The following is a 24,926-nucleotide window of genomic DNA, read 5'->3' on the forward strand; positions in this document are numbered from 1 at the left end:
AGAAATAAAGATTTCCAAATTTCCCAGAGAAAAGTCTCAAAGACCTTAGTATTTTTGTCCACCTACATCATCCCTACCTTCTGTAGGCTGATGGTAAGGAAATTATAGTAGATTAGATGGCTATGAAACTAACAGATCAGAAGAGGCAATCTGAGAGTTCAGAGGAATTGTCAGTCAAGGGTGGCCTATGCATATTGATATAGTGATGACTTGGTTAATGATTTATTTTGTTTGTTACTAATTTCCTATTTAAAAAATCGCTTTAGGAAACTGGCATTAATTAGTTTCTTCCTGCTAGCAGAGATGACTGAGTTAGGTAGGAGGCCTCAAGATATTTTTCATCTAATAAACATTTATTGAGTCGCTAGCATGAATAACGATGATGAACAGGACAAAGATTTTTGCTCTCTTTGAGCCTACCTTTTTTTGAGGTAGATAAGTAAATATAAAATAAATAAGATTACTTCGTATAGTGATGACAGCCTTGAAAATTAAACAAGATAATACAATAGAGAGTGACAAGGAACAAAGGTGTGATTATTGTAGAAGGCCCCTCTAAGGAGGTGACCATTAGGCTAGAAGTACTGGGCTGTGGGCTTTAAGCTTGATGTGTGAACTTAGGTTTATGAGTCTGGACCAGGGTGAGAAAGGGGTCGGAGAGGTCGGCAGGGCCCAGGTCATGCAGGCCATATAAGGCTTTTAGGTCATGCTAAAGAACTGGGATTTTAAAATTTATTTTTAGGTGGGAAACTCTTGGTGGATTTCAAGCAGGGAGCAACATAAACTGATCCATATTTGGATTGGATTGGAGGAGGCAGGACTTTAGGGGGAGGCTTTAGAGAGAGAAATCAGTGAGACCATTTAGGTGTTAATTAATAGAGTGATTCAAACAAAAGATAGAGTGGCCTTGTACCAGGGTGGAGAAATGAAAATTGAGTGAACAGATTTGGAGCATACCTTTGAGATTGTAAGTGGGAATAAAAGAGAGAAATCAGTTATCTCCTAAGTTTTTGGCTTGAACACCTGGGCTTATGGTGGCATGATTTACTGGAGTAGATAGGAGTGGAGGAGAAACAGGTTTGGGAGAAACCAGGAGTTCTTATTTGAATACACTTTGATGACTATTAGTTATGCACATAGAGCTATCAACTAGGACATTGAAGATATGAGTGTGAAGCTAAGGTTCGGGGTCAGGGCTGGAGGCACAGATTTGGCAGTCATCAATGTTTAGGGTACATTTAAAACCAAGGAACTGAATACGAATATTCTAGGAGACAGTGCAGAGAGATAAGGAAAGAGGAGCAGGTAATTCTGGTTACCAAGAATTCTCCCAACACGTGAAAGGAAGGTTTAGAAGGAAGAGTCACCAACGTGGCTAAGAATGTCTAGGAGGAGATACAGGAAGCAATCCAGGAGCAAATGGACATTGACGTGCACTGCATAAGCAGGGAAGGCTACACACAAACTTCCTTCCAGAGTCTGGGACATAATTCCAAGAGAAGAGCTGAATTCTCAGAGGCTTATCCAGTCGAATCATTAAAGATGGGGAAAATTTCTGCCCAGGGTCATCTCTACATGCCTTTTTGGGTCACTGTGCTTAGCACCACCTGAAGATAGGCAGGTACTACTTAACTTCTTCCTGGTGTGACCTCAACAGGCTGGTAAATACCATCTCCTGTACTTGTCCTACACCAAAGCATGGAAATAATGGGATCTATATCCTAAGAATGTACTCAGTGTTCAGCTTAATGTTAAGAGCACAGCCTTGGGAATCAAGCTGCGTAGAGTTGGATCCTGACTCTACTATTTCTAATTGCAGAGCCGCTTATTTAACATTTCTGGGCATGAGTTTTCTTACTCATGGAATAGGTATACTAATAATAAAACTGACTTTGCAGAGTTATTATGAGGATAAATAAAACGTTTAAGTGAACTACTTACAATAGTGCCTAGAATAAAAAATACTGAATACCTGTCAACCTATACTATCCTAATCCATGAAGCACTTATCCCTCTGCTTGTCATCTGTTAGTGCTCAGTGAGTTTCTGACAATAGTTTTGGAAGAATTTCTTATTCATTGTAGTATTATAATCTAATAAATCTTTGTCTGCCATGCAGAGAAAACTGTCTCTAAAGTTAGCACATAGAATATTGCCTGTCAATAGCAGGACAGTTCTCTTGTCTGAGCTGTTTCAGTTTCTGATTGTGAAGCTGCATATTTACAGAATTGATCCCAAAGTCCAGTTATTAGAGTAAAATGTTGTGATGATAGGCTGTTTTCTTCCAGTGTATGTCAAAGTTTTACTGCTAAATGGTATCCCGTGTTTGGGAGAAATGGAGATCAATGTAAAGTTGGTCTGGAAAATTCTGTTCATGTTTTCAGAACGTTTTACAGAGTTGTACTGGCAGGTCTGATGTGATTGTTTTGATTTAATAGTATGTATTTTGGTTGTTTGATTCACTGATTGGACTTTCTTTTTCCTTTAATATCAGAGAATTAACTTTATGCTTTTACATTCACTGAAATCTGTAAAACGCCTCTATGAAAATCTTCAAATGATTATGCTGTCATACAGTCAGATAAAATTAAAATTGAAGCTATTTTTATCTTATAAAAATGATTCAATTCACTTTTAGATTAATTTAAGACAGATAATCTTACAGCTTAAATTTAATATATTTTCATACATAAAGTGAGTAGTTATGCCAACATAAACCTTATTTACGCTGGCCTGATATATTTCAATGGAATATCTATATTAGATGTTAATCAATCCATGCTGTTCATGGGATCCAGGAGAAAATCCTTTCTTTATTCTGGTTAACACAGCTATTTTATGTTAATTTTTATATTGATTATTTAAATATTACATACGTAAGTCATTATCCAACTATCGATGCACTCTCCAATAGCACAACCCTTTATGAGTCATGTAATTCGTTAATTTTCTCTTATGGTCTACCATGATCTTGTATATGGCAGCCACCCAATGAATATTTATTTATATTTTTCTTTCTACCCATTTGATCAAGCTACACATTTTTATGGATGGTGCACTTATTTTGAGTTATACATTTTACTTCAGTTTTAATATTTCCCCCCTGGTAAACCAGCCTGCTTTAATTCCTGGTCTTTATCTATTTTATATCTTTGCTTCCCAGACACCCATTCCAGAATTTAGCTTTTATAGATATGTATCCCCCTTTCTCCCAACTGGATCAAATCTCCATTCAGATCTCACTTCTAACTCTTTTATGTCACAACACTGGAGAAAGTCACAAAACTATCGACAAGGTCGACATTCAAAGGTAAATCCCTTACTCTGTGCTCTTAATCCCATCCCATTCAATTTCCTCCAAATCTTTAATCCAACAGCAATTGCATTTCTCTCTTGGGTCTTCAAGTTATCCCTCTTCTCTGGATCATATCCCTCCAGAAATGCTCAGAATATCTGGTATTGAATTCTGGATCCTTTATTTACCTACCATGACTTAGGAAAGTCATTTTAGTGTCTCTAAGGCTCATAGATCCGTAAGTAAATGTGGAGATAAGAAGTGCTACTTTACAATTTGTGAGAATTAAATATATGTTGACCACCTGCTATGTGTCAAGGAGTATACATGTTATCAGTTAATATGCGTAAGTGTCTTTAATATGATTATTGGGACATAAAAGTCACTAAATGAATGTGTGTTTTTTTTCTTTTTATCCTTCACATATGTATTTTGTTCCCAATATATTCTCCCTTGCACAATGTCTGCAACACAATAGTGCCTGACAACTACGTAAACGCATTGAATAAATGCTTCTAGTATTCTTTAGAATCGCTGCTTTTACTCATTTTTTTTTACACCACATTTTGGAGAGAGTAGGTCACTATCTCACAGTTTTCTCCAGCCATTTATTCCTGAAAATCTTTCAGTCTGATTTTCTCCTCCACTGATTTACTGATTCTAACTGAAGATTCTACTGAAATTTATGAAGTTCAGTGACTTTTTTGGAGTTTTTATTCTCCTTTACCCTTTGCAATATTTGCACTACAGGTCATCCTTTCTTTTTGGCATCTTCTTTTCTCCTCAATGTCTGTGTAAATGTGACTTTCTGTTGTTTCTCACCCTGCTTCTCTGACCACGTCTTTCAATTTGCCTTCTGTATCTCCTCTTTCTCTGCAAAGTAATTTGGACATTCCCTACAAAATTTTTTCTCAGTCCTTTTATTCCTTTCTTTATCTTTGTATGTGTGTGTGTGTGTGTGTGTGTGTGTGTGTGTGTGTGTATGAGAGAGAGAGGAGAGATAGAGTGTGGGAGAGAGAAAGAGAATGATTCATTTCCAGGGCTGCAAGCACACAGAAGATGATGCAGAAAACCTCTAAATCTGTACTATCAACTCTGACTCCTTCCCAGAGATTCCCACGCGTATTTATAACTCCCTGATAGACGCTTCTACCACCTGGAGGTTCTGTTGGCATCAAAAGCACAACATGTCAGAAACTCCTAACCTGTCCTGTGTCTCATCTCAGCATTCTGCTTTCTCTTACTGATGTTGCTTTGCTTTCTTCATCCACGCTTGATGGCTGAGGGTCATCCTCTCCCCTACACTCAGTCAGCAGACGAGTTCTCATGTTTCTTCTTTCTAATGCCCCTGGCGCCCATTCTTTTCTGTGCAATCCTCCTGCCAAGATCCTAGTTCAGTTCATAATTACATCATGCCTGGACTATTACAATAAAAATTAACCTACTTCCCTGACTCTGATTTCTAACCTCTCCAATCTGTACTCCACACTATACTATAGAATTTTTGAGCCCTTACTATGTCCCAGGCACTTTGTTAAATTCTGAAGAGTGAGGGCACTCTAGATCCTGCAAGAAGAACAGTTTAATATAGGGGTAATTTTGTAATCTTGTAATTACAGTGCTTTGTAACAAGTATAGTTTAAGCACAGAATGGATGGAAAGAAAAATGTAGTCACTGCTACCTGAGGAAACCAGTAGATGCTTCAAGAAATTGATTTTTGGAAACACAGAGAAGTAGTTTATGGACAAATAAGGGATGAAAGACATTCTGGGCAAAGTTAATAACAGAGAAAAAGGCAAGGAGCTATGTAAAAGTATGGCATCAGAGCAACCATGCTGTTCAGTATGGTTGGTGTGGGTTAGGAATGGGCCTCGTATACCATAGAAAAAATTCTCATTTCCTTTCTGCATCTAATGGGAAGAACGGCTGAAGTTTTTTAAGCTGGGCAATAACATAACAGTTTCCCTTTTATGATGATTCTTCTCTCAATGTTGTAAGAAGTAATTTGGACAAAGCACAGCCTGAGTCAGTGAATGAAAGGGCAATGGAGTCCTATGAACCTGCTTGAGCCTTCCGTGGCTTAGCTTAACAATGGTGCTCCCTTGCTCAAAATCTTTCAACTTCCAGTTTGCCTGTGGCATAACACCCAGTCTCTGTATTCCAGTCACTTCACATAATGGCCCCAGCATCTTTCCAAGCTTATTCTGCACAAATGTCCAACATATAGCCAAACTTTCAGCCTCCCTGGACCACTTTCTGCTCCTGAGAAAAGGATCTGTGCTTTCCCAAGCCTTATGGTTTTGTTCAAGTCCTTCTGTATCCTAGCCCAATGTTCTGCAAACTGCAGCCTGCAGGCCAAATCCGGCCCAGTGCCTGCTTTTGTAAATAAAGTGTTATTGGAGCATCGCCATGCCCATTCAAGTATGTTTTGTCTATGACTGCTTTTGCACTGCAACGGCAAGTTGAGCATTGCAAGAGAAAGCTCACCACCACCAAAGCTGAAAATATTAACTAACTGTCCCTTTACAGAAAAAATTTGCTGACTCTTGGCTTAGAACACCTTTTTTCTTCCTTTTCAATGCTATTGTAAGATGGGTAGCTCCTGTAAAACCTAGCTTACATTTGTCCTTCTCTAAGGAAGGCTTAATTTTAATCATTCTAGTCAAAAGTGGTCTCTCTGTCTTCTGAATACCTAGAGCAATGCTTCATCACAGTTCCATAGCACGTAAACATACTGCCTTGTTTTGTATTTACTTTTCTATGTATCTTTCTTCCATTTAGGATGTAAGCTTAAAGACAGAATTTTTACTTATTCATGTCTATATCTATTAGTCCATCTATTTATTTAACTAAATATGTAGGTAGATTATAATAGATTATACATAATAGATTATTATATTATAATTATACATGTATATATACTCTGTGATGTATGTAAATCTAGACTTTTAATTCTCATCATATACCAATTACAACGCCAAGTGCATTTCATACAAAATTACATTTAATGCTCAAAACTACCCAATGAAAGGAATACATGTGTGATCAACACTTTATAGCTAGAGAGAAGGCTTAGAAAGGTTAAGAAATTTTACGTTAATTTAAGTGCAATGAGTGAGGTAAAAATTCGTGTCAAGGTAAATTGTGTTCCAAAGCATACATCTCTTAACTATTATTAAATTATTGTATGCTAGCAGCATACAGACCAGTGCCTTATGATCCTAGTACATCTGAGAAAGAGGCAGAAAAGGTTAGAAAAATCAATTGGAGATAATTTAGCTTTACAGATGCAAAAATGATGGGTTTAGATTTTAGATAATGATCTCAGTTTATGCCAATAATTTGAAACGATAATTCTTATTCTTGAATCAGCAAATAAATGAACACATTTACTGATTTGCATTGAACTAAATCAGTGTAAACCAAGTCTACATTGAAACACCTTGAGTCAGAGTCTCTTTTTGCCTTAGCAAGCAGGTACAGTATTTCTTGTCTTCACTACATTCCTTTAGACTGAGTTTTACCTTCTTCACACTGTGGTATAATGGAAAAAGTGCATGTTGAAGTCATAAAGACAGAAGTTCAAACTCTACATTTACCATTTATACATTGTATGCTTCTTTACACAACCATATTAATCTCCCTTAGATTCAGATTCCTCGTCTATAAAATATCCAAAACAAAATCCACTAGGATTGTTCTGAAGTTAAATGAGAGCATATATAAAATGCCTAAGAATGTGCGTGGTGCACACTAAGAACACAGTAGTGTGCTGCAAGTCATTAAAGACCAGTATAGATTTTTAGATGTTAAGAAGTTAAAACAAAACACAACCTGATGAAGTTCATAATTTTAAAAGAGATTAACGTGGACCAGAGAAGCAGGAAAGATATCCACAAAGGGATGAGAACCAAACCAAGACTTTAATAATAGAGGTAGGGAAAACCTGGGCATATTATCTTGGCAGTCTATCCATTTATCCAGCCACTTGTGTTCCTTCTATCTCTCTATTTTTTTTAACTTACAAGTATAAGTTACATGAAACTAGCATGGTAGATATTATGGGACATTAGAGAATACTTCATATTTAAAACACACTTTTGATAACTTCAGAATCAGGTAAAGTCTAGAAAAAAATTAGTCACATATTTACATGATTTATTCTTTAATTTTTAAAAATAGTAAATATATTACTTACTTTTAAGCAGATGATCATATGGGCCATAGCATGTATAATGGCATAAAATAAAGAATAAGAATTTACAGTACAAGATTCCTTTACAGATTATTTAGTTCCTGGACTAGAACTCACATCATTTGTGTTTTAACACATTGCTCTTTCTAATCCACCATGATCTTGCCATATACAAGACATTCCAATCCAAATTTCCATGCACTTTTCATCATTCTTATGTTGTTTTTGTTTGTGAATGCTCAGGGAACAAATATTTGATTGAACCCTGATCTTTGCTGTGATAAAGCTGTAAGAAATTTTGTGGTGCTGTGAATTAATTTTTTTCCCCTATTAAATTATTTGGTAATTTCTACATCCACTGATAGAAACAAGACTTCCCAGAATAAAATCACACAATTCTCATAAACCAAGTTCCTACAGACTTTATGGGAGAAAAAAGGCAATTTGATTATTTCAGAGGTCCTGAATTTTTAACTTTAAGAATTCATTTATAAACCTCTGATATTTTTATTTTGATAAAAGGCATAGATATCTCTATGGACAGCTAATCTTCGACAAAGGAGCAGAGGGCCTACAATGGAGAAAAGAAAGTCTCTTCAACAAATGGTGCTGGGAAAACTGGACAGCCACATGCAAAAGATTGAAAATCGACCATTCTTTTTCACCACACACCAAAATAAACTCAAAATGGATCAAAGACCTAAAGATTAGGCCTGAGACAATAAGTCTTTTGGAAGAGAATATAGGCAGTACACTCTTTGACATCAGTTTCAAAAGAATCTTTTCGGACACTGTAACTCCTCAGTTGAGGGAAACAATAGAAAGAATAAACAAATGGGACTTCATCAGACTAAAGAGCTTCTTCAAGGCAAGGGAAAACAGAATTGAAACAAAAAAACAGCTCACTAATTGGGAAAAAATATTTACAAGCCACTTATCCGACAAAGGGTTAATCTCCATAATATACAAAGAACTCACACTGCTTAACAACAAAAAAACAAACAACCCGATCAAAAAATGGGCAGAGGACATGAACAGACATTTCTCAAAAGAAGATATGAATATGGCCAATAGACACATGAAAAGATGTTCATCATCGCTAATCATCAGGGAAATGCAAATCAAAACTACACTAAGATATCACCTTACCCCCGTTAGATTGGCAAAAACATCCAAAACCAAGAACGACAAATGTTGGAGAGGTTGTGGAGAAAGAGGAACCCTCATACACTGTTGGTGGGAATGCAAACTGGTACAGCCACTATGGAAAACAGTATGGAGATTTCTCAAAAAGTTAAAAATAGAAATACCCTATGACCCAGCCATCCCATTACTGGGTATCTATCCTAAGAACCTGATATCAGATATCTCAAGAGTCCGTTGCACCCCTATGTTCATCGCAGCATTATTTACAATAGCCAAGACGTGGAACCAGCCTACATGCCCAGAAACTGATGATTGGATAAAGAAGATGTGGTATATATACACAATGGAATACTACTCAGCCATAAAAAAAGACGAAATTGGCCCATTCACAACAATGTGGATGGACCTCGAGGGCATTATGTTAAGCGAAATAAGTCAGTCAGAGAAAGACGAACTCTATATGACTCCACTCATAGGTGGAAATTAGTATATTGAGAAGGAGATCTGATCGGTGGTTACCAGGGAAAAGGGGGGGTGGGGGGAGGGCACGGAGGGGGAAGTGGTGTACCCACAACATGACTAACAAAAATGTACAACTGAAATTTCACAAGCTTGTAATCCATCATAACATTAATAAAAAAAAAAAAAAAAAACAATACGCAGAACTTAACTAAATACAAAAAAAAAGGCATAGATATCTTTTACTGTACAAGGGTAGTAATTATGCTTTATAAAGAGTCACTTCTGGTCTAGGAAATATAGTTGGTGCTATCTCTTCTTATTCATTCCTGATGCTGGCATAGGGGTGTGCCAGAAAGTGTTAAAAATGCGAGGGATATCAAGTACCTTATAAATACTGAAATAATTTCTCAACCCACCTCCCTCTCTATTCTTTTTTAAATTTTCCTATCATTTTATAGAATCCCTGTTTTTTAAAATATCGGTTCCCCAACAGTGCATTATTTCTCTAAAAAAGGATGAAAATGCTGAAATGTTTGTTTTAAGCTGTCAACTTCATAGGAGGAATGTATACGCCACTGGCTGCAATGCAGGCTCTTTTCTGCTGTTTCTATTACACACTTGCTGTTGCTATGTTTTTATGGACACAAACCAAACTATAGAAACATGCAGTTAATTCCAACAAGGGCAATTCTGTGTTGGTATAAAGGAGACAACTTTTAAAGACGTCTATTTTCTACCCTCCAACTTTAAAACTTATGGCCCACAGCCAACTTCTGAACCCCCAAGTTTAGCTACTTCTGTCCTGGCTGATCTCTCAGGAATACACAGATACCGTTCCTCTTCAGAAAGAAGAGTGAAGCTATTTTCAGTGGAAACTCCTGCCCGTTAACAAATCTGGTTAACATCAAACATCCATGAAAATGTCATACCTCTCCTGACAACAAGAAAGCAAAGCAACAGAGCCGTATGAGGAATGACAAATGAGAGAATTAGTAACGAAGAATGTCTCTGTATAAATAATCAGTTCTTTAGTTGTTCTGGATAGTCAATATATGTCAAATCCAGTGTTTGTCTTTAAAGACTAAGATCTTCAACTGATCTTCTCTGGTATACTTTGGTACACAGCAGAAAAATGATTTTTAGATTCATTTAACAGATGTTCATTTGTGATCCTGGCCACTAACCACAATATTAGAGCAAAGCCCTGATTTATGCTTTCAGGCTCGCTTATTTAAAACACAGTGGTCTTCTGGGTATATTTTTGGACCTTACGTGATTTAAGAAGTCCACAAACCTTGCAAGGACCTGCTTGAGGTCAACAGACATCTCACAATAAAGATCGTCAGTGTAATGTTCACATGAAATTTGAAATATTTAACTTCTAGCTATATTTTTTCACTGTTGAGTGATCTTACCTGTAATGTTTTTCTTTACATTTCTGTCTCAGCTTTGAGATTATAGTAAATAGATGCTAAATGTACTGAAACTAGAAGAAACAAGCTCATCTCTGCTGTCTGCTTTAGTTACAGGCTCATTGGTGGAAACTCTCAGTTCACCATCAACCCATCCACAGGACAAATCATCACCAGTGCATTGCTAGACAGGGAAACAAAGGAGAATTATACTTTAGTCGTGGTCTGCAGTGATGCTGGATCCCCGGAGCCTCTTTCCAGTTCCACCAGTGTGCTCGTCACTGTGACTGATGTCAATGACAATCCACCAAGATTTCAACATCACCCATATGTCACACACATCCCGTCTCCTACTCCTCCAGGTAACCAAACCAACTCTGAGGTCTCATGGATAAATGTACACTATACGTTGGACATTTTCTATAAATATATTTCTGTTATTCTTCTGTATTTCTGATATAGCTTAGTTTGCAAATCTAAAATTCATCTTGTTTTGCCTCATGAAATTGAAGGAACAGTAAATCTCATAAATTAATTCTTTTATCCTAAACCAGTTGTGCTTAAGATTTTATAATTGCCACATCTTTCCTAGGATTATTTCTTAATATTACTTGAATATTGTTAAATTATTAAAATAGATATGACTTTGTAGTCAAAGAGGGCTCTACTCTGAGATATAATTTGTGTAAGATCCCCAAGAAGAGGGACATCATCTCTCTTTTTCATGTCATATCCTAGCACTTGGAACATTATCTGGGAGGCAAGAGGCATTTAACTATTTTTGTTGGTGGAAAAACAAATATTTACTTCCATGCTTCATAGATAGATTTTCAAAAATGTTTCGTGAATGAATACTTCTAATTAGTTATTATTATTAATATTATTTAATTTCAGTTTTTATGGATGGAAGTTTTTTTGTTAGTAAGTTTATGGAGCCATTAATGAACCACTTTCATATCGACACCATGCTTTTATCTTTCTGCATTTAAATTGAATTTGGTTTCATTTGCTTGTTTGCAAAGACTCATATTCTCTTAAGAACTGCACAAATCATCTGCCATTTGTAATCTTTTTTTTTTGAAAAATTCACCTTTTTTTTTTAAAGATTGGCACTTGAGCTAACATCTATTGCCAGTCTTCTCTTTTTCTTTTTCTTCTTCTCCCCAAAGCCCCCCAGTACATAGTTGTATACTCTAGTTGTATATCCCTCTAGTTGTGCTGTGTGGGACGCAGCCTCAGCATGGCCTGACAAGGGGTGCCATGTCCGTGCCCAGGATCCAAACCGGTGAAACCTTGGACCGCTGAAGCGGAGTGCATGAACTTAACCACTCGGCTACAGGGCCGGCCCCCATTTTTAACCTTTGAGATAAGTTTTCAAACAAGAAAATATACAAATATAGGCCATAATTAATTTAATCTTCCTTGCTTCAAAATATTTTTAATCAGAAGAAAAAATAAACTGATCCAGGATTCATCCTCTCACTGATTTTTCATCTTCTATTCACTTGAGAATGTCTAATTGATACCAATTGAAAGTATAAAATTCATAAATTTTGGTGCCAATTTTGTTTCAAAAGGAAATGTTAATATCAAAGTCATAAATCCCTGATGAAGGCCTTTAGCTGAAATGATGCTGGCGGGCAGGAGTCTAATTACATCCAATGTGTGCAGATGCAATATAGCATCTCCTATATCAAGTGAGCAATGCCTCAGCATCTTTTCCTCATTAGACTTATTAAAATTAATCAGAATCCTTGGCCTTTTTTTTTTTTAATAAAGACTTTTCGCTTTTGTCACGAACTCTTCTGTAGGGGTAGGCGTGAAGGTTTGGAAAGGTTTGTGATTGAGTATATCCAAAACATGTCCTTATGGCAGCTTTTCTGCATATTTCTACTACAGTCTGTTCCTTGGCACTCATCCCAGGTGCTATCTTTTGGAATCCAAATTGCGTCCATTCTTCCTCAGTATTTATTTCTTATCATTTTGTAATTGTTCTAATTGATTTATAGATTTATATGTCTATATGTATGTATATGCTTTATCTCCATGTGATAATAGTTCACAGATAAAATATTTGGTTATGAAACAGTGGGTATAAGGAATCAACAACAATTCTTTAAACATATTATTTTTGGTTTTGTGATTACATATATGGTAATTCAAAGATGTTTTTAGAATAATAGAGAAATTATCTTTTTTTGTTGGGCAGAAGCATAGCTCTTAGCAGAGCTCACGTATTATCATGTTTGTTGGAAGTTGTTAGTAGATTTTTCTCCCAGGAACTGTAATTCAGAATGATTAACCATTACTCTTCCCTGTGCTTCTCTCAAAGGCACACTGAAAAATATTACATCCAGTAGACTGTGTGGGTTTTAGTTAGACAATGGCGGATCAGTCCCTGAAGTCTATCATTAAGTAGATTTGACTTGGGAACCTCAAAGTTAGTATAGGAGAAGCTGTTCTTCCCCAGTAATCATGAGAAAGTAAAGTTATAATAGGTAGCAATATGGTGTTTTATATACATTAACCAAATGTTTTATTCGGGTTCTGTGTGATTATAACTGCACACTCCCTCTTTTATAGGTTCCTTCGTCTTTGCGGTTACCGTCACAGATGCTGATATTGGACCCAATTCTGAACTGCATTATTCTCTTTCGGGTAGACACTCTGAAAAATTTCACATTGACCCACTGAGAGGAGCTATAATGGCAGCTGGACCACTAAACGGAGCTTCAGAAGTGACATTTTCTGTGCATGTAAAAGACGGTGGCTCATTTCCAAAGACAGATTCCACAACAGTGACGGTTAGATTTGTGAACAAGGCAGATTTCCCTAAAGTCAGAGCCAAAGAACAAACTTTCATGTTTCCTGAAAACCAACCAGTAGGCACTCTTGTCACCACCATTACAGGATCCTCTTTGAGAGGAGAACCTTTGTCCTATTATATCGCAAGTGGGAATCTTGGCAATACATTCCAAATCGATCAGTTAACAGGGCAGGTGTCCGTTAGTCAACCTCTGGATTTTGAAAAGATTCAAAAATATGTTGTATGGATAGAGGCCAGAGATGGAGGCTTCCCTCCTTTCTCCTCTTATGAGAAACTTGACATAACAGTATTAGATGTTAATGATAATTCCCCAATTTTTAAGGAAGATCCATTTGTATCTGAAATTTTGGAAAACCTTTCTCCTCGAAAAATACTTACTGTTTTGGCAATGGACAAGGACAGCGGACCCAATGGACAGTTAGATTATGAAATAGTTAATGGCAACAAAGAACATAGTTTCAGTATCAATCATGCCACTGGTGAAATTAGAAGCATTCGACCTTTAGACAGGGAAAAAATATCTCAATATGTGCTCACCATAAAGTCCTCAGACAAAGGCTCCCCTTCTCAGAGTACCTCAGTAAAAGTCATCATCAACATTTTAGATGAAAATGATAACGCTCCTAGGTTTTCTCAAATATTTAGTGCCCATGTTCTTGAAAATTCCCCATTAGGATACACAGTTACACGTGTTACAACTTCTGATGAAGACATTGGTATAAATGCAATTAGTAGATATTCTGTAATGGACACAAGTCTTCCATTTACAATTAATCCCAGCACAGGTGATATTGTCATTAGTAGACCTTTAAATAGAGAAGATACGGACCGTTACAGAATTCGAGTTTCTGCACATGATTCTGGATGGACCGTAAGTACAGATGTCACAATATTTGTGACAGATGTCAATGACAATGCTCCAAGATTTAGCAGACCCTCCTATTATTTAGATTGCCCTGAACTTACTGAAATTGGCTCCAAAGTCACTCAGGTATCTGCCTCAGACCCTGACGAGGGGTCAAATGGACAAGTATTTTATTTTATAAAATCTCAGTCAGAGTATTTCAGGATTAATGCCACTACAGGAGAGATTTTCAATAAACAGGTCTTAAAATACCAAAACGTCAGTGGCTTCAGTAATGTAAACATCAACAGACACAGTTTTATAGTGACATCTTCAGATAGAGGTAATCCTTCCTTACTTAGTGAGACAACAGTTACTATCAACACGGTGGACAGTAATGACAATGCACCTCAATTTCTTGAAATGAAGTATTTTACTCCAGTCACCAAAAATGTTAAAGTTGGTACAAAGTTAATCAAAGTTACTGCAGTAGATGATAAAGATTTTGGACTGAATTCTGAAGTAGAGTATTTCATTTCTAGTGAAAATCATTTGGGAAAATTTAAGTTGGACAATAATACAGGGTGGATTTCAGTAGCATCTTCCCTAATTTCTGACTTGAATCAAAACTTTTTGATCACTGTTACCGCAAAGGATAAAGGAAACCCTCCACTTTCATCCCAAGCAACTGTTCAAATAATTGTCACTGAGGAAAACTACCATACACCTGAATTCTCTCAAAGCCACATGAGTGCAACCATCCCTGAAAGCCATAGCATTGGGGCCACTGTCAGAACTGTTTCTGCAAGAGACAGAGACGCAGCTATGAATGGCTTGATTAGGTACAGCATTTCTTCAGGAAATGAAGAGGGCATTTTTGCAATCAATTCCTCCACAGGTGTATTAACACTAGCCAAAGCTCTTGATTATGAGCTATGCCAGAAACACGAAATGACTATTAGTGCTACAGATGGAGGATGGGTTGCAAGAACTGGTTATTGCAGTGTGACTGTAAATGTGGTTGATGTGAATGACAATTCTCCAGTATTCCTCCCTGATGAATATTTCCCTACTGTTTTGGAAAATGCCCCAAGTGGGACAACAGTTATTCACCTAAATGCAACCGATGCTGACTCTGGAACCAATGCTGTGATTGCATATACCATCCAGTCATCTGACAGTGACCTCTTTGTCATTGACCCCAACACAGGAGTCATCACCACTCAAGGCTTCTTGGATTTTGAAACCAAGCAGAGCTACCATCTTACTGTGAAAGCCTTCAATGTCCCCGACGAAGAAAGGTGCAGTTTTGCCACTGTTAATATACAATTAAGAGGGACAAATGAATATGTGCCTCGTTTTGTTTCCAAACTTTACTATTTTGAAATCTCAGAAGCAGCTCCTAAAGGTACTGTTGTTGGAGAAGTGTTTGCCAGCGACCGTGATTTGGGCACTGATGGGGAGGTACACTATTTGATTTTTGGTAACAGTAGAAAGAAAGGTTTCCAGATCAATAAGAAGACTGGACAAATTTATGTTTCCGGACTTCTTGATAGAGAAAAAGAAGAAAGAGTATCTTTGAAGGTATTGGCTAAGAATTTTGGCAGCATTAGGGGTGCAGACATAGATGAAGTCACTGTAAATGTCACCGTGCTTGATGCCAATGACCCACCTGTTTTTAGTCTAAACATCTACAGCGTTCAGATCAGTGAAGGGGTCCCAACAGGAACTCATGTGACCTTTGTCAGCGCCTTTGACTCAGATTCTGTCCCCAGCTGGAGCAGGTTTTCTTACTTCATTGGATCAGGGAATGAAAATGGTGCTTTTTCCATTAATCCACAGACAGGACAGATCACCGTTACTGCAGAATTAGATCGAGAAACCCTACCCATCTATAATCTCACTGTTCTGGCTGTTGATTCGGGGACCCCCTCAGCTACAGGAAGTGCCTCCTTATTGGTCACCCTGGAAGATATAAATGATAATGGGCCGATGTTAACCATCAGTGAAGGAGAAGTTATGGAAAACAAACGCCCAGGAACTCTGGTGATGACCCTTCAGTCCACTGATCCCGATCTCCCTCCCAACCAAGGCCCCTTTACCTATTACCTGCTGAGCACTGGTCCTGCCACCAATTATTTTAGTCTGAACACTGCTGGAGTTCTGAGCACAACCAGGGAGATTGACAGAGAGCAGATTGCAGACTTCTATCTGTCTGTGGTTACAAGAGATTCTGGTGTTCCTCAAATGTCTTCCACAGGAACCGTGCATATCACAGTTATAGACCAAAATGACAATCCTTCGCAGTCTCGGACGGTGGAGGTATTTGTTAATTATTATGGCAATTTGTTTCCTGGTGGGATTTTAGGCTCTGTGAAGCCACAAGATCCAGATGTGTTAGACACCTTCCACTGCTCCCTTACTTCAGGAGTTACAAGCCTCTTCAGTATTCCAAGGGGCACTTGTGATCTGAATTCCCAGCCCAGGTCCACTGATGGCACATTTGATCTGACTGTTCTTAGCAATGATGGAGTTCACAGCACAGTCACAAGCAATATCCGAGTTTTCTTTGCTGGATTTTCCAACACCACAGTGGATAACAGCATCCTCCTTCGTCTCGGTGTACCAACAGTAAAGGACTTCTTGACTAACCACTACCTTCATTTCTTACGCATTGCCAGCTCACAGCTGACAGGCCTAGGGACTGCTGTGCAACTCTATGGTGCATATGAAGAGAACAATAGAACGTTTCTTTTGGCAGCTGTGAAGCGAAGCAATAATCAGTATGTGAATCCTAGTGGTGTAGCCACTTTCTTTGAAAGCATCAAAGAGATCCTTCTCCGGCAGAGTGGAGTAAAGGTAGAATCTGTGGATCATGACTCATGTGTTCATGGTCCATGTCAGAATGGAGGGAGTTGTATAAGAAGACTGGCTGTGAGCTCCACATTAAAAAGCCACGAGAGTCTTCCAGTCATCATTGTGGCAAATGAACCTTTGCAGCCTTTCTTATGCAAGTGTCTTCCAGGTTATGCTGGTAGCTGGTGTGAAATAGATATAGATGAATGCCTTCCATCCCCTTGCCACAATGGTGGGACCTGTCACAATTTAGTGGGAGGATTTTCATGCAGCTGCCCAGATGGCTTCACTGGCAGGGCCTGTGAAAGAGATATCAATGAGTGCCTGCCTAGTCCTTGCAAGAATGGTGCCATCTGCCAGAATTTTCCAGGAAGCTTCAACTGTGTTTGCAAAACTGGATACACAGGTATGACAATCTTTGACTTTTTTCACTAAGACTTTAGCCCTGTCAAGTATAAAAGAAAGATTTGAATTTTGTCATTTTAAAATAATTCTCCATAAAAATGGGCATAATCGTAGCAAAAGCTTTAAGTGTTTGCTATTGGCCGAGCACTGTTCTAAGCACTTTATCTGTATTTATTTTACTGACTTCTCACAAGAAACCTGTGTGGTAGGGATAATTAATAAAGAAGATTAAATCGCTTGCGTTCAGCACGGCACAGAAAGTGATCTGGGTTTTGACTCCAAGCTTGACTCTAGAGCCTCTGCTCTTTATGTGCGTGTCACACTCCATCGTGCTTTGATTTGTACTTGCTAGAGAGTATCATGGTGAGTCCTGTATCTTCTAAGAATGTTTTGTCCATTATTCTGCTTGATCCTCACAAAAAGCCTATGAGGTGATGTACTGGGCTGAGACTGGTCAGAAACTGAAATTACTTTAGGACTTTAAAGTAGGAAGGTATTTAATACAAGGAAATAGCTTACAAAATCTTCAAACTGGCTAAGAGTGAGGGTCAGGAAAATTCACCAACGACCTCAGCAATAAGGACACCGCAGGTATTGGAAGGAATCACAGCTGATCCTCTTGCTCACTTGCAGCACTGTGTTGAGTGACTCCCAGGAGAATGACCCCTGCTTTGCTTCCACCCTTCAAATATCGTTCAACTCTTGCTCACTGGCAGCATCTAAACTGCAGCTCTGCTGGAAGGGAGTCTGGAAAAGGTAGTTTTCCAACTTCCAGCTCCTACAATACAGAAGGATAGGAATGGTACTGAGTGGCAATATTAATATCTAGCATAGAAAGATACTATTATTACTCCTATTATATGTTGTAGGAAACTGATCCTACACTCTGGTAACTCTAGGTCCAGAGTTGCCAAAGACTAGATTGTAGCCAATTTCTGTAAGGCAAGTTATTTGAAGTTATGTATTAATTTTTTATTCTGACTCTCAGAGCTCACATCAGTTCTATTTGCATAATTAGAGATAATCCAACTGATCAGGAATGATATAAACATACATAAAATTGAACGATTAACATGAATCTTACATTTATTGAAGTCATGGAATTCATTGTTTCAAATTCTAAATGCATAGCCCATCCAAGAAAACCAGCAGATAATTAAAGTCAGATAGTTATATGTCTTTTGTTTTGCAGGAAACAGTATAGCAAAAAACCTGGTGACAAATTGTTAATCCACACACTAAATTAGGAACATATTGTTTGAATATCAGTATCTGTTTAATGTCCTTTGTGAAGGGAATCCCTGAAAGATCATTCTGAGTTACTCTTTCTAACTAGCCTTTACCTGGTAACCTGACTCAGGAAGATGGAGCTAACGTGCAAAAACACCTTCAAGAGCTAATCAGAGCTGATAAACTGTAAGACAAAATTCATACATAAGCATATGTATATCGCACAGAATAAATTTTTTAAAATACTCATTCTAGCTAGATTTTACTTCTGTTAACATTAAGTACAGTGCCTTAGCAAAGCCTTCTTCAAGGCCTGTATATATGCAAATATTTTTTGGATCATCAGAATTATTTTTAAACACCTTTATTTTCATGCACTGTTTACTTTATTTGTGGACTTTCACCTGTATTTTTTCAAAGATTTTTAAAGTCTGTGACATTACAAATTAGAGCTGTGAGATTTTCTGAACTTTCTACTTCAAATGGTCCTCAGCCACTACCCCTCATCACACACACACACACACACACACACACACACACACACACACACTGCATATTTCATGTGAAGTTAGAAATTGTGTTAAAGATTGTCACAGTGAGTGACTAATGAATTGATGGAAACCAAGAGACTTTATCCTAAAAATCTCACAGGAAGTGATTAAGTATTAGCTAAGCAGGGATTCTGTGTGGAAAACACCCTGGAAGGATGCAAGAATGGAAATGAAAATTATGTAACAACTACAAGAAGAAGATATGAAAGGATAGAGTTATTATCGTATTGCCACCAGTTTATTCTGATTTTTAATTTTTTAAAAAAAAGTTATTTTCAAGGTTGTGACCATAGGGTCACCTAATAAATACGGAATAAGTATATTTTTAAATAAATGTATGATTTAGAGGGAATGAATTTATTTGTATAAATATGTTGCTGATCTTTTGTTCTTAGTCACTAGAAAAAGAACAAAAGAAAATTGAGAAACATAATGAGACTTCATATTCAGTTATAATCACTTCATATTCCATTTTTAAGGATGGTTTCCTGTAAGTTAATTTTTATATCACTAAATGGATCTTTGATTAGCTGTAATACAAGATATTAGAAAAGATGAATAAATTTTAATGTAGTATAGGACATGTGAAAAACTAATTTCTAGATTTTCACGAAGTTTAATAATAGAAAAAATTATATCAGTTGTCAATATGCCTCAGCAAACCAAAAGAAAATATCTTTCATATTAGTCATGCCTCAGAAGTTCAGGCCCCTGGAGGAAATCAGCAGCTTAATAACTATAAATCCAGTATTTCTTTCCTTATACAAATGAAAGTATCTTGCATTTCATAGAACACTAATTAGGAAGCACAATTATAGTCAGTAACCACTTAGCATTTGTCTTCTTGCTCCGGGTTTCACTGTTTGCAGCACGTCCTTGTGTTACGTCCTTCCTAGGAACGGCTGGTGGCATAAAATTCAGCATGTGGATAGAGCTTATTTCTAAATCTGGGTCTCGCATAATAGAATTAGTTCATCGCCCTTTAACCTTTCCATTTACTTTCACACATCTGGATGCATTTTAGGTATGGTATTTGGAGTAATGCCGGGGTTTATTACCATATGGAGAGGTTTTCCTATGCTCTCAAGTCCTGTTATTTGAGAGGAGGATGAGATTTGTCCATTCATCACTTTTATGTCATTTGACAGTATAAATAGGAATTTTTTCCCAGACATATAAAATCATACACAGGTTGTGCATGGTAATTTTACTGAGGAACTTGGCCAACACTTGCTTTCACGAAGCTGGAAGTGGTAACTAAGAGTCATTCTTTTACAATCACAGCAGTCGCAGTCGTATATTAACGCTCTCAATGATCATGTGATCAGGAAACTAGAATACAAACAGAAGTTAGGGAACAGATATGAAATGAAATTTTCTGTGAGATACAGAAAAGTGACTCATAGAAGAGAGGATAATTCAATTCTTGTTTTGATTTTATTTCCAAGAGTGGAATTAGACAGTTTACATTAAAATATAATTTACAACTTATTAAAGCATTAATAGCAGGCTTCTAGTAGCTTAAATGCTTCTTATTTCCGCATAAAATAAGCACGTATTTGTAAGCTTGCCATGGATGTTACGAATATCATTATACATAATCATCTGTAGTCTCATTGAGATTGTATTTGTGTGTGTTTTAAAATACAAAACAGTTTTTTTACTTTTCCTTTTCTTACTGGCAGCCCTTGTTTAAACATATTTTTGCTTTGTTTTGATGTAAAAAAACATAATACTATTTGATCAGGATATTTAGATGAGCTGTCTTCACAGAGCTTTTCACAAAAATAGGAAACATTTACTTGGTGTGCAAAAAGCAGCTACTTTCTGCCAAAATAATAAAAGGCTTATAAACGTAAATATTCAGAATAAAGAGCATACATGTATTATAGAATTATATTTGTTAATAAAGTCATCAATTTAGATATAAAATGGACTTTGATAGTTACACATAGTCTCCCTCTCCTCTGTGTATAAATACAAGAGATGTGAAAATCATACTTGTGGTGATCTAATATATATCTGAGCTAAGATATTAAATTGATGCCTACATGAACTATAGGATATCAGAAATCGTCATATCCTCATGGGGTGGCCAAATTTAACAGGTGGGAATAAATGTAGCTCAACTCCATATAATCTAACATTAAAATGTGCTATTGGAAGGTGTGAAACTTGAGTTTATATCCTTGTTGAAAAGACCATAGGTGATCACAACAGATTCAACTGATGTTCAACACTTCATCACAGCGTCTGCCTGTGAACACAAAAATATATGCTAAATTTCTCCTGTAAGTTTAAACTATAATCTTGGAAAGTCTGTGGATACCCTGGCCTCCTATTATTCATTCATTGTCATCTTCAGCAATTCCCATTCTCCATGTGCTAAGAGCTTGCACTTCCTGAAGCACGTCTCCTATATGTGATAAATAACGTATGCCAACACAAGTAATTGATGGATGTCAAAGCAATGAGATCAGTTTATTCTTCTAAACAGCTGCTATGACAGTTAACATGTCTTAATAGAAAAAGGCTCCTTGAGTTCAAGAGATGTGGCTGCTTTTCTTTGTGCAAGCCCGATCAGTGTGCTGCCAGGCCTCAAGGCACTGACAAGTATTGTTAATTGACTTGCAGCATTAATGAAGTTAATGATGCAAGATTTTGTTTCACGGTGCTCCAACACATCAAATTTTCTTTTACCAGAAACATGTTAGAGCAATTCAAACTACTGCATTCTCTGATAATTATTATGCCAGGAACATTAGAAAGTAGATAGATGTGTGAAGAAAAACACAGAATTTGTTGCTGACTTCTAATTGGGTAAGAGCGCAAACTTTCCAAACCTGAGAAATATGTATTTAAAGGCTGTCTTTTGATTCTAAGTAAAATTATGACATCTTTCCCTCACATGAAAGAAAAAAAGTTCTTTTAATAATAGTTCAAATTGCAATATTGAGTTTTCAAACTGTATCTTTGAATCTAGTATGCCAACCTCTTTGAAATTCACTAATTGTAAATCAAACTTACTCATAAAATGGAGTACTCAAACTAAACTTTTGAATGGTAAATAATTTACATACTCTAACATCAACAAATAAGACTATTTTTCCCAAATTCAAAAATAAATTCATTTACTTAACCCCTAGCAAAGTCATTTCTTACATTTTTTGGTAAGTATCTACTAAGGGAAAATAACATAAAACTCTGGTCTAAATTGAAATGTTAAATGAAAAGCTGTTTTTTTTCCTTTACAAATGTCTATTTATATTGTATACTCAACGAATCAGATTCCATTGAGAATTTATTTTAACTTTTAAAAGAAATTCATTCTCAAACTATTATTTTCTTAGTTTGTAGATTCTTCTGCCATTTCTGTAGTTGCTATATGTTTATATTTTTCTTGGAGAGCACATATGTCCAAATATTTGAGTAAGTGTACATGACACTACTCCCTAAATTGGCTAGCCATTGTTTCCCATTTCCAGTCTTCAAGAAGTGCAGTTCATAATTTTGTAACCCACTACCATTTTCACAATATATTTCACAGTATTCGGACCACATCTATAAAGTATATTAATCTATGTACTTAATACATGCTACTTTAAACACAATCCTAAAAGAAACTTTCAAAAAAAAATGAAACCTTAGTCCAATAGTGCATGTGAAAATTAAGTGTGCTCTCACAGTGGAAAAAAATGGAAGGAGTGGGATGTGACTTTCCTGACGGCAAATAAATTATCACAAGTATACCCAAAAGGTTTTATTTATTCTTTATTGGGTAATACTGATATTGTATTAAGATATTGTATTGTATTGTATTAATCCACTTCTCTGGAATGATCTGTCACAAATTCAGCTGGAAAACACCATAGGAGAGAGTTTTCCATGGCCTGGCATCTCTTTGGTGTGATGTTTTGTATAGGCTTATAAGAAAGTTGTCCTGCCTGTTTCTTGAAGGCAACACTTTGCTACACAACTTAAACCCTAATTTCTGTGCCTCTAGACCGGTAACTTGTTTATTTTCATTATTTACCCTTAGAATCAAAAGGTACTCTGAAATTGTTAGTGTTTTGCCTTGTAAGGAGGTTCCCAATTTTATTTAGAAAGGAAAACGTGTTATTTTTCTGACCGTATGATGTAGAGGAACGTGTTTAGTTAGCAGTGTCATGAGATCTGACTCACGCTTATAATTTCAAACCAGAACAATTGTGGCTACATAATCAAACCAGAAAAACAGAACTAAATTAAACAAAAACTTTGACTATGTTGTAAGCATGATAATTATGATGAAATGAATTATCTGTGCTCAACATTAAGTCTAGTTGTGCATATAAAACTTACTTGTTTTCATGAGACATTTAATAAAGGCATTAGTGCAATCATGGTGGAAAGTAGAAAATAGCTTTAGAGAAATAAACTCTAAGTAAATAATTAAACCCTCCTGTCAATGAATGGAAATTAACTAAGAACTCTGTAACATCTCATTTCTCAGAATAGGAAAACTAGAAACTAACAAATGTGTGAAATGATTGCAGTAATTTAAAGTTGTAGAACAGTGGCATTAGAGCACATTTAAGTTTATATAAAAGAAAAATATACCTCCACCACCACGACAAAGAAAACCAAATGGGACTAGCCTTATACTCCAAATTTGGTCGGCCAAGTGATTATTCTGTCATAGCTTTGTGAACCCTAGATATGGGAGCAGACCTACATTGGTCTGTGCTATGGTTTTACAATTTCTTAGACAAGATACTCGCCTCCAAGGGCCTCTTCTCCTTCGTCTGTGAAATGTAAATGTTTCCTGTTGTGTGGCTTAATTCCCCCTGCTAAAATGGAAGTACAATGGCAAGATACTTATCTGCTTTTTTCACTGCCATAGCCCCATTTCTAGCAGGCCTGACCCATAATAGGCACTCAATTGTTAATTGTTGGTTGAACTTAACAAGATGATCTATGAAAAACGTCTTTCTAAATTAACAAATATGCTGGTTAGGTATTATTGTTTTAGAAAAAGACAAAGTATATGTAATCTGTAGCCGAGAGTAAATCTTAAGTATTTCAAAATATATTTGATTTATTTTCTTATTTTTGATTCTACTTTACAACAGATGTGTATAAGGAATATTTCTCGAGAGTGAAAGGATCGTAGTTTGACAAATAAGCTAAATGAGATTGATTCTTACCTTTGAAAGATCTGAGTCAAGGACATCTCTACAGTGAAAATTATATGTAAAAGTTTCAAATCTCCAGTTATAAAATGTGAAAAATGAAGCGACATTGGCAAGAGGAAATAAATTCAGTGAAAACATTTAAATATGTTCACCATTTGTGATCTCCCTGAAAACAGGGGTTCCTTCCAAGATGATTATGTAAATTATTTTCTAAATATTATAATGCACATCTTTACAATAGGAAAACTAAGTAAGATTTTGAATGCCGAGATATTCCAATTTCCTCATGTCAAGTAAAATATTCTTATATTTCTTTTCTCCAAGATATCTCTCAGAATAGATTTTGGGCATGATTATTCAGTAATGGTATTAATATATTTGTATGTAAGATTTTTCTTTAATCAGTTTGATGCTTTTTAGGGAAAATGTGTGAATCTTCAGTCAATTACTGTGAATGCAATCCCTGCTTTAATGGCGGTTCCTGCCAAAGTGGAGTGGAGTCATACTATTGTCATTGTCCATTTGGTG

The 24,926-nt window shown here is 36.5% G+C and overlaps 1 protein-coding gene across 3 annotated transcripts in view; it reads left to right on the top strand.

Moving 5' to 3' along the window:
* Window positions 1-24,926, top strand: part of FAT4 (FAT atypical cadherin 4) — a 158,506-nt gene that overhangs the window by 106,416 nt on the left and 27,164 nt on the right. For all 3 annotated transcript variants that reach the window (XM_044767261.2, XM_070504723.1, XM_070504722.1), the window contains 3 exons: window positions 10,623-10,873; window positions 13,095-17,444; window positions 24,819-24,923. In XM_044767261.2, the coding sequence (XP_044623196.2) occupies window positions 10,623-10,873; window positions 13,095-17,444; window positions 24,819-24,923 (4,706 nt within the window). The remainder of the gene's footprint in view (window positions 1-10,622; window positions 10,874-13,094; window positions 17,445-24,818; window positions 24,924-24,926) is intronic.

This window comes from Equus asinus, chromosome 3, assembly GCF_041296235.1.
Source record: "Equus asinus isolate D_3611 breed Donkey chromosome 3, EquAss-T2T_v2, whole genome shotgun sequence".
NCBI lineage: Eukaryota > Metazoa > Chordata > Mammalia > Perissodactyla > Equidae > Equus > Equus asinus.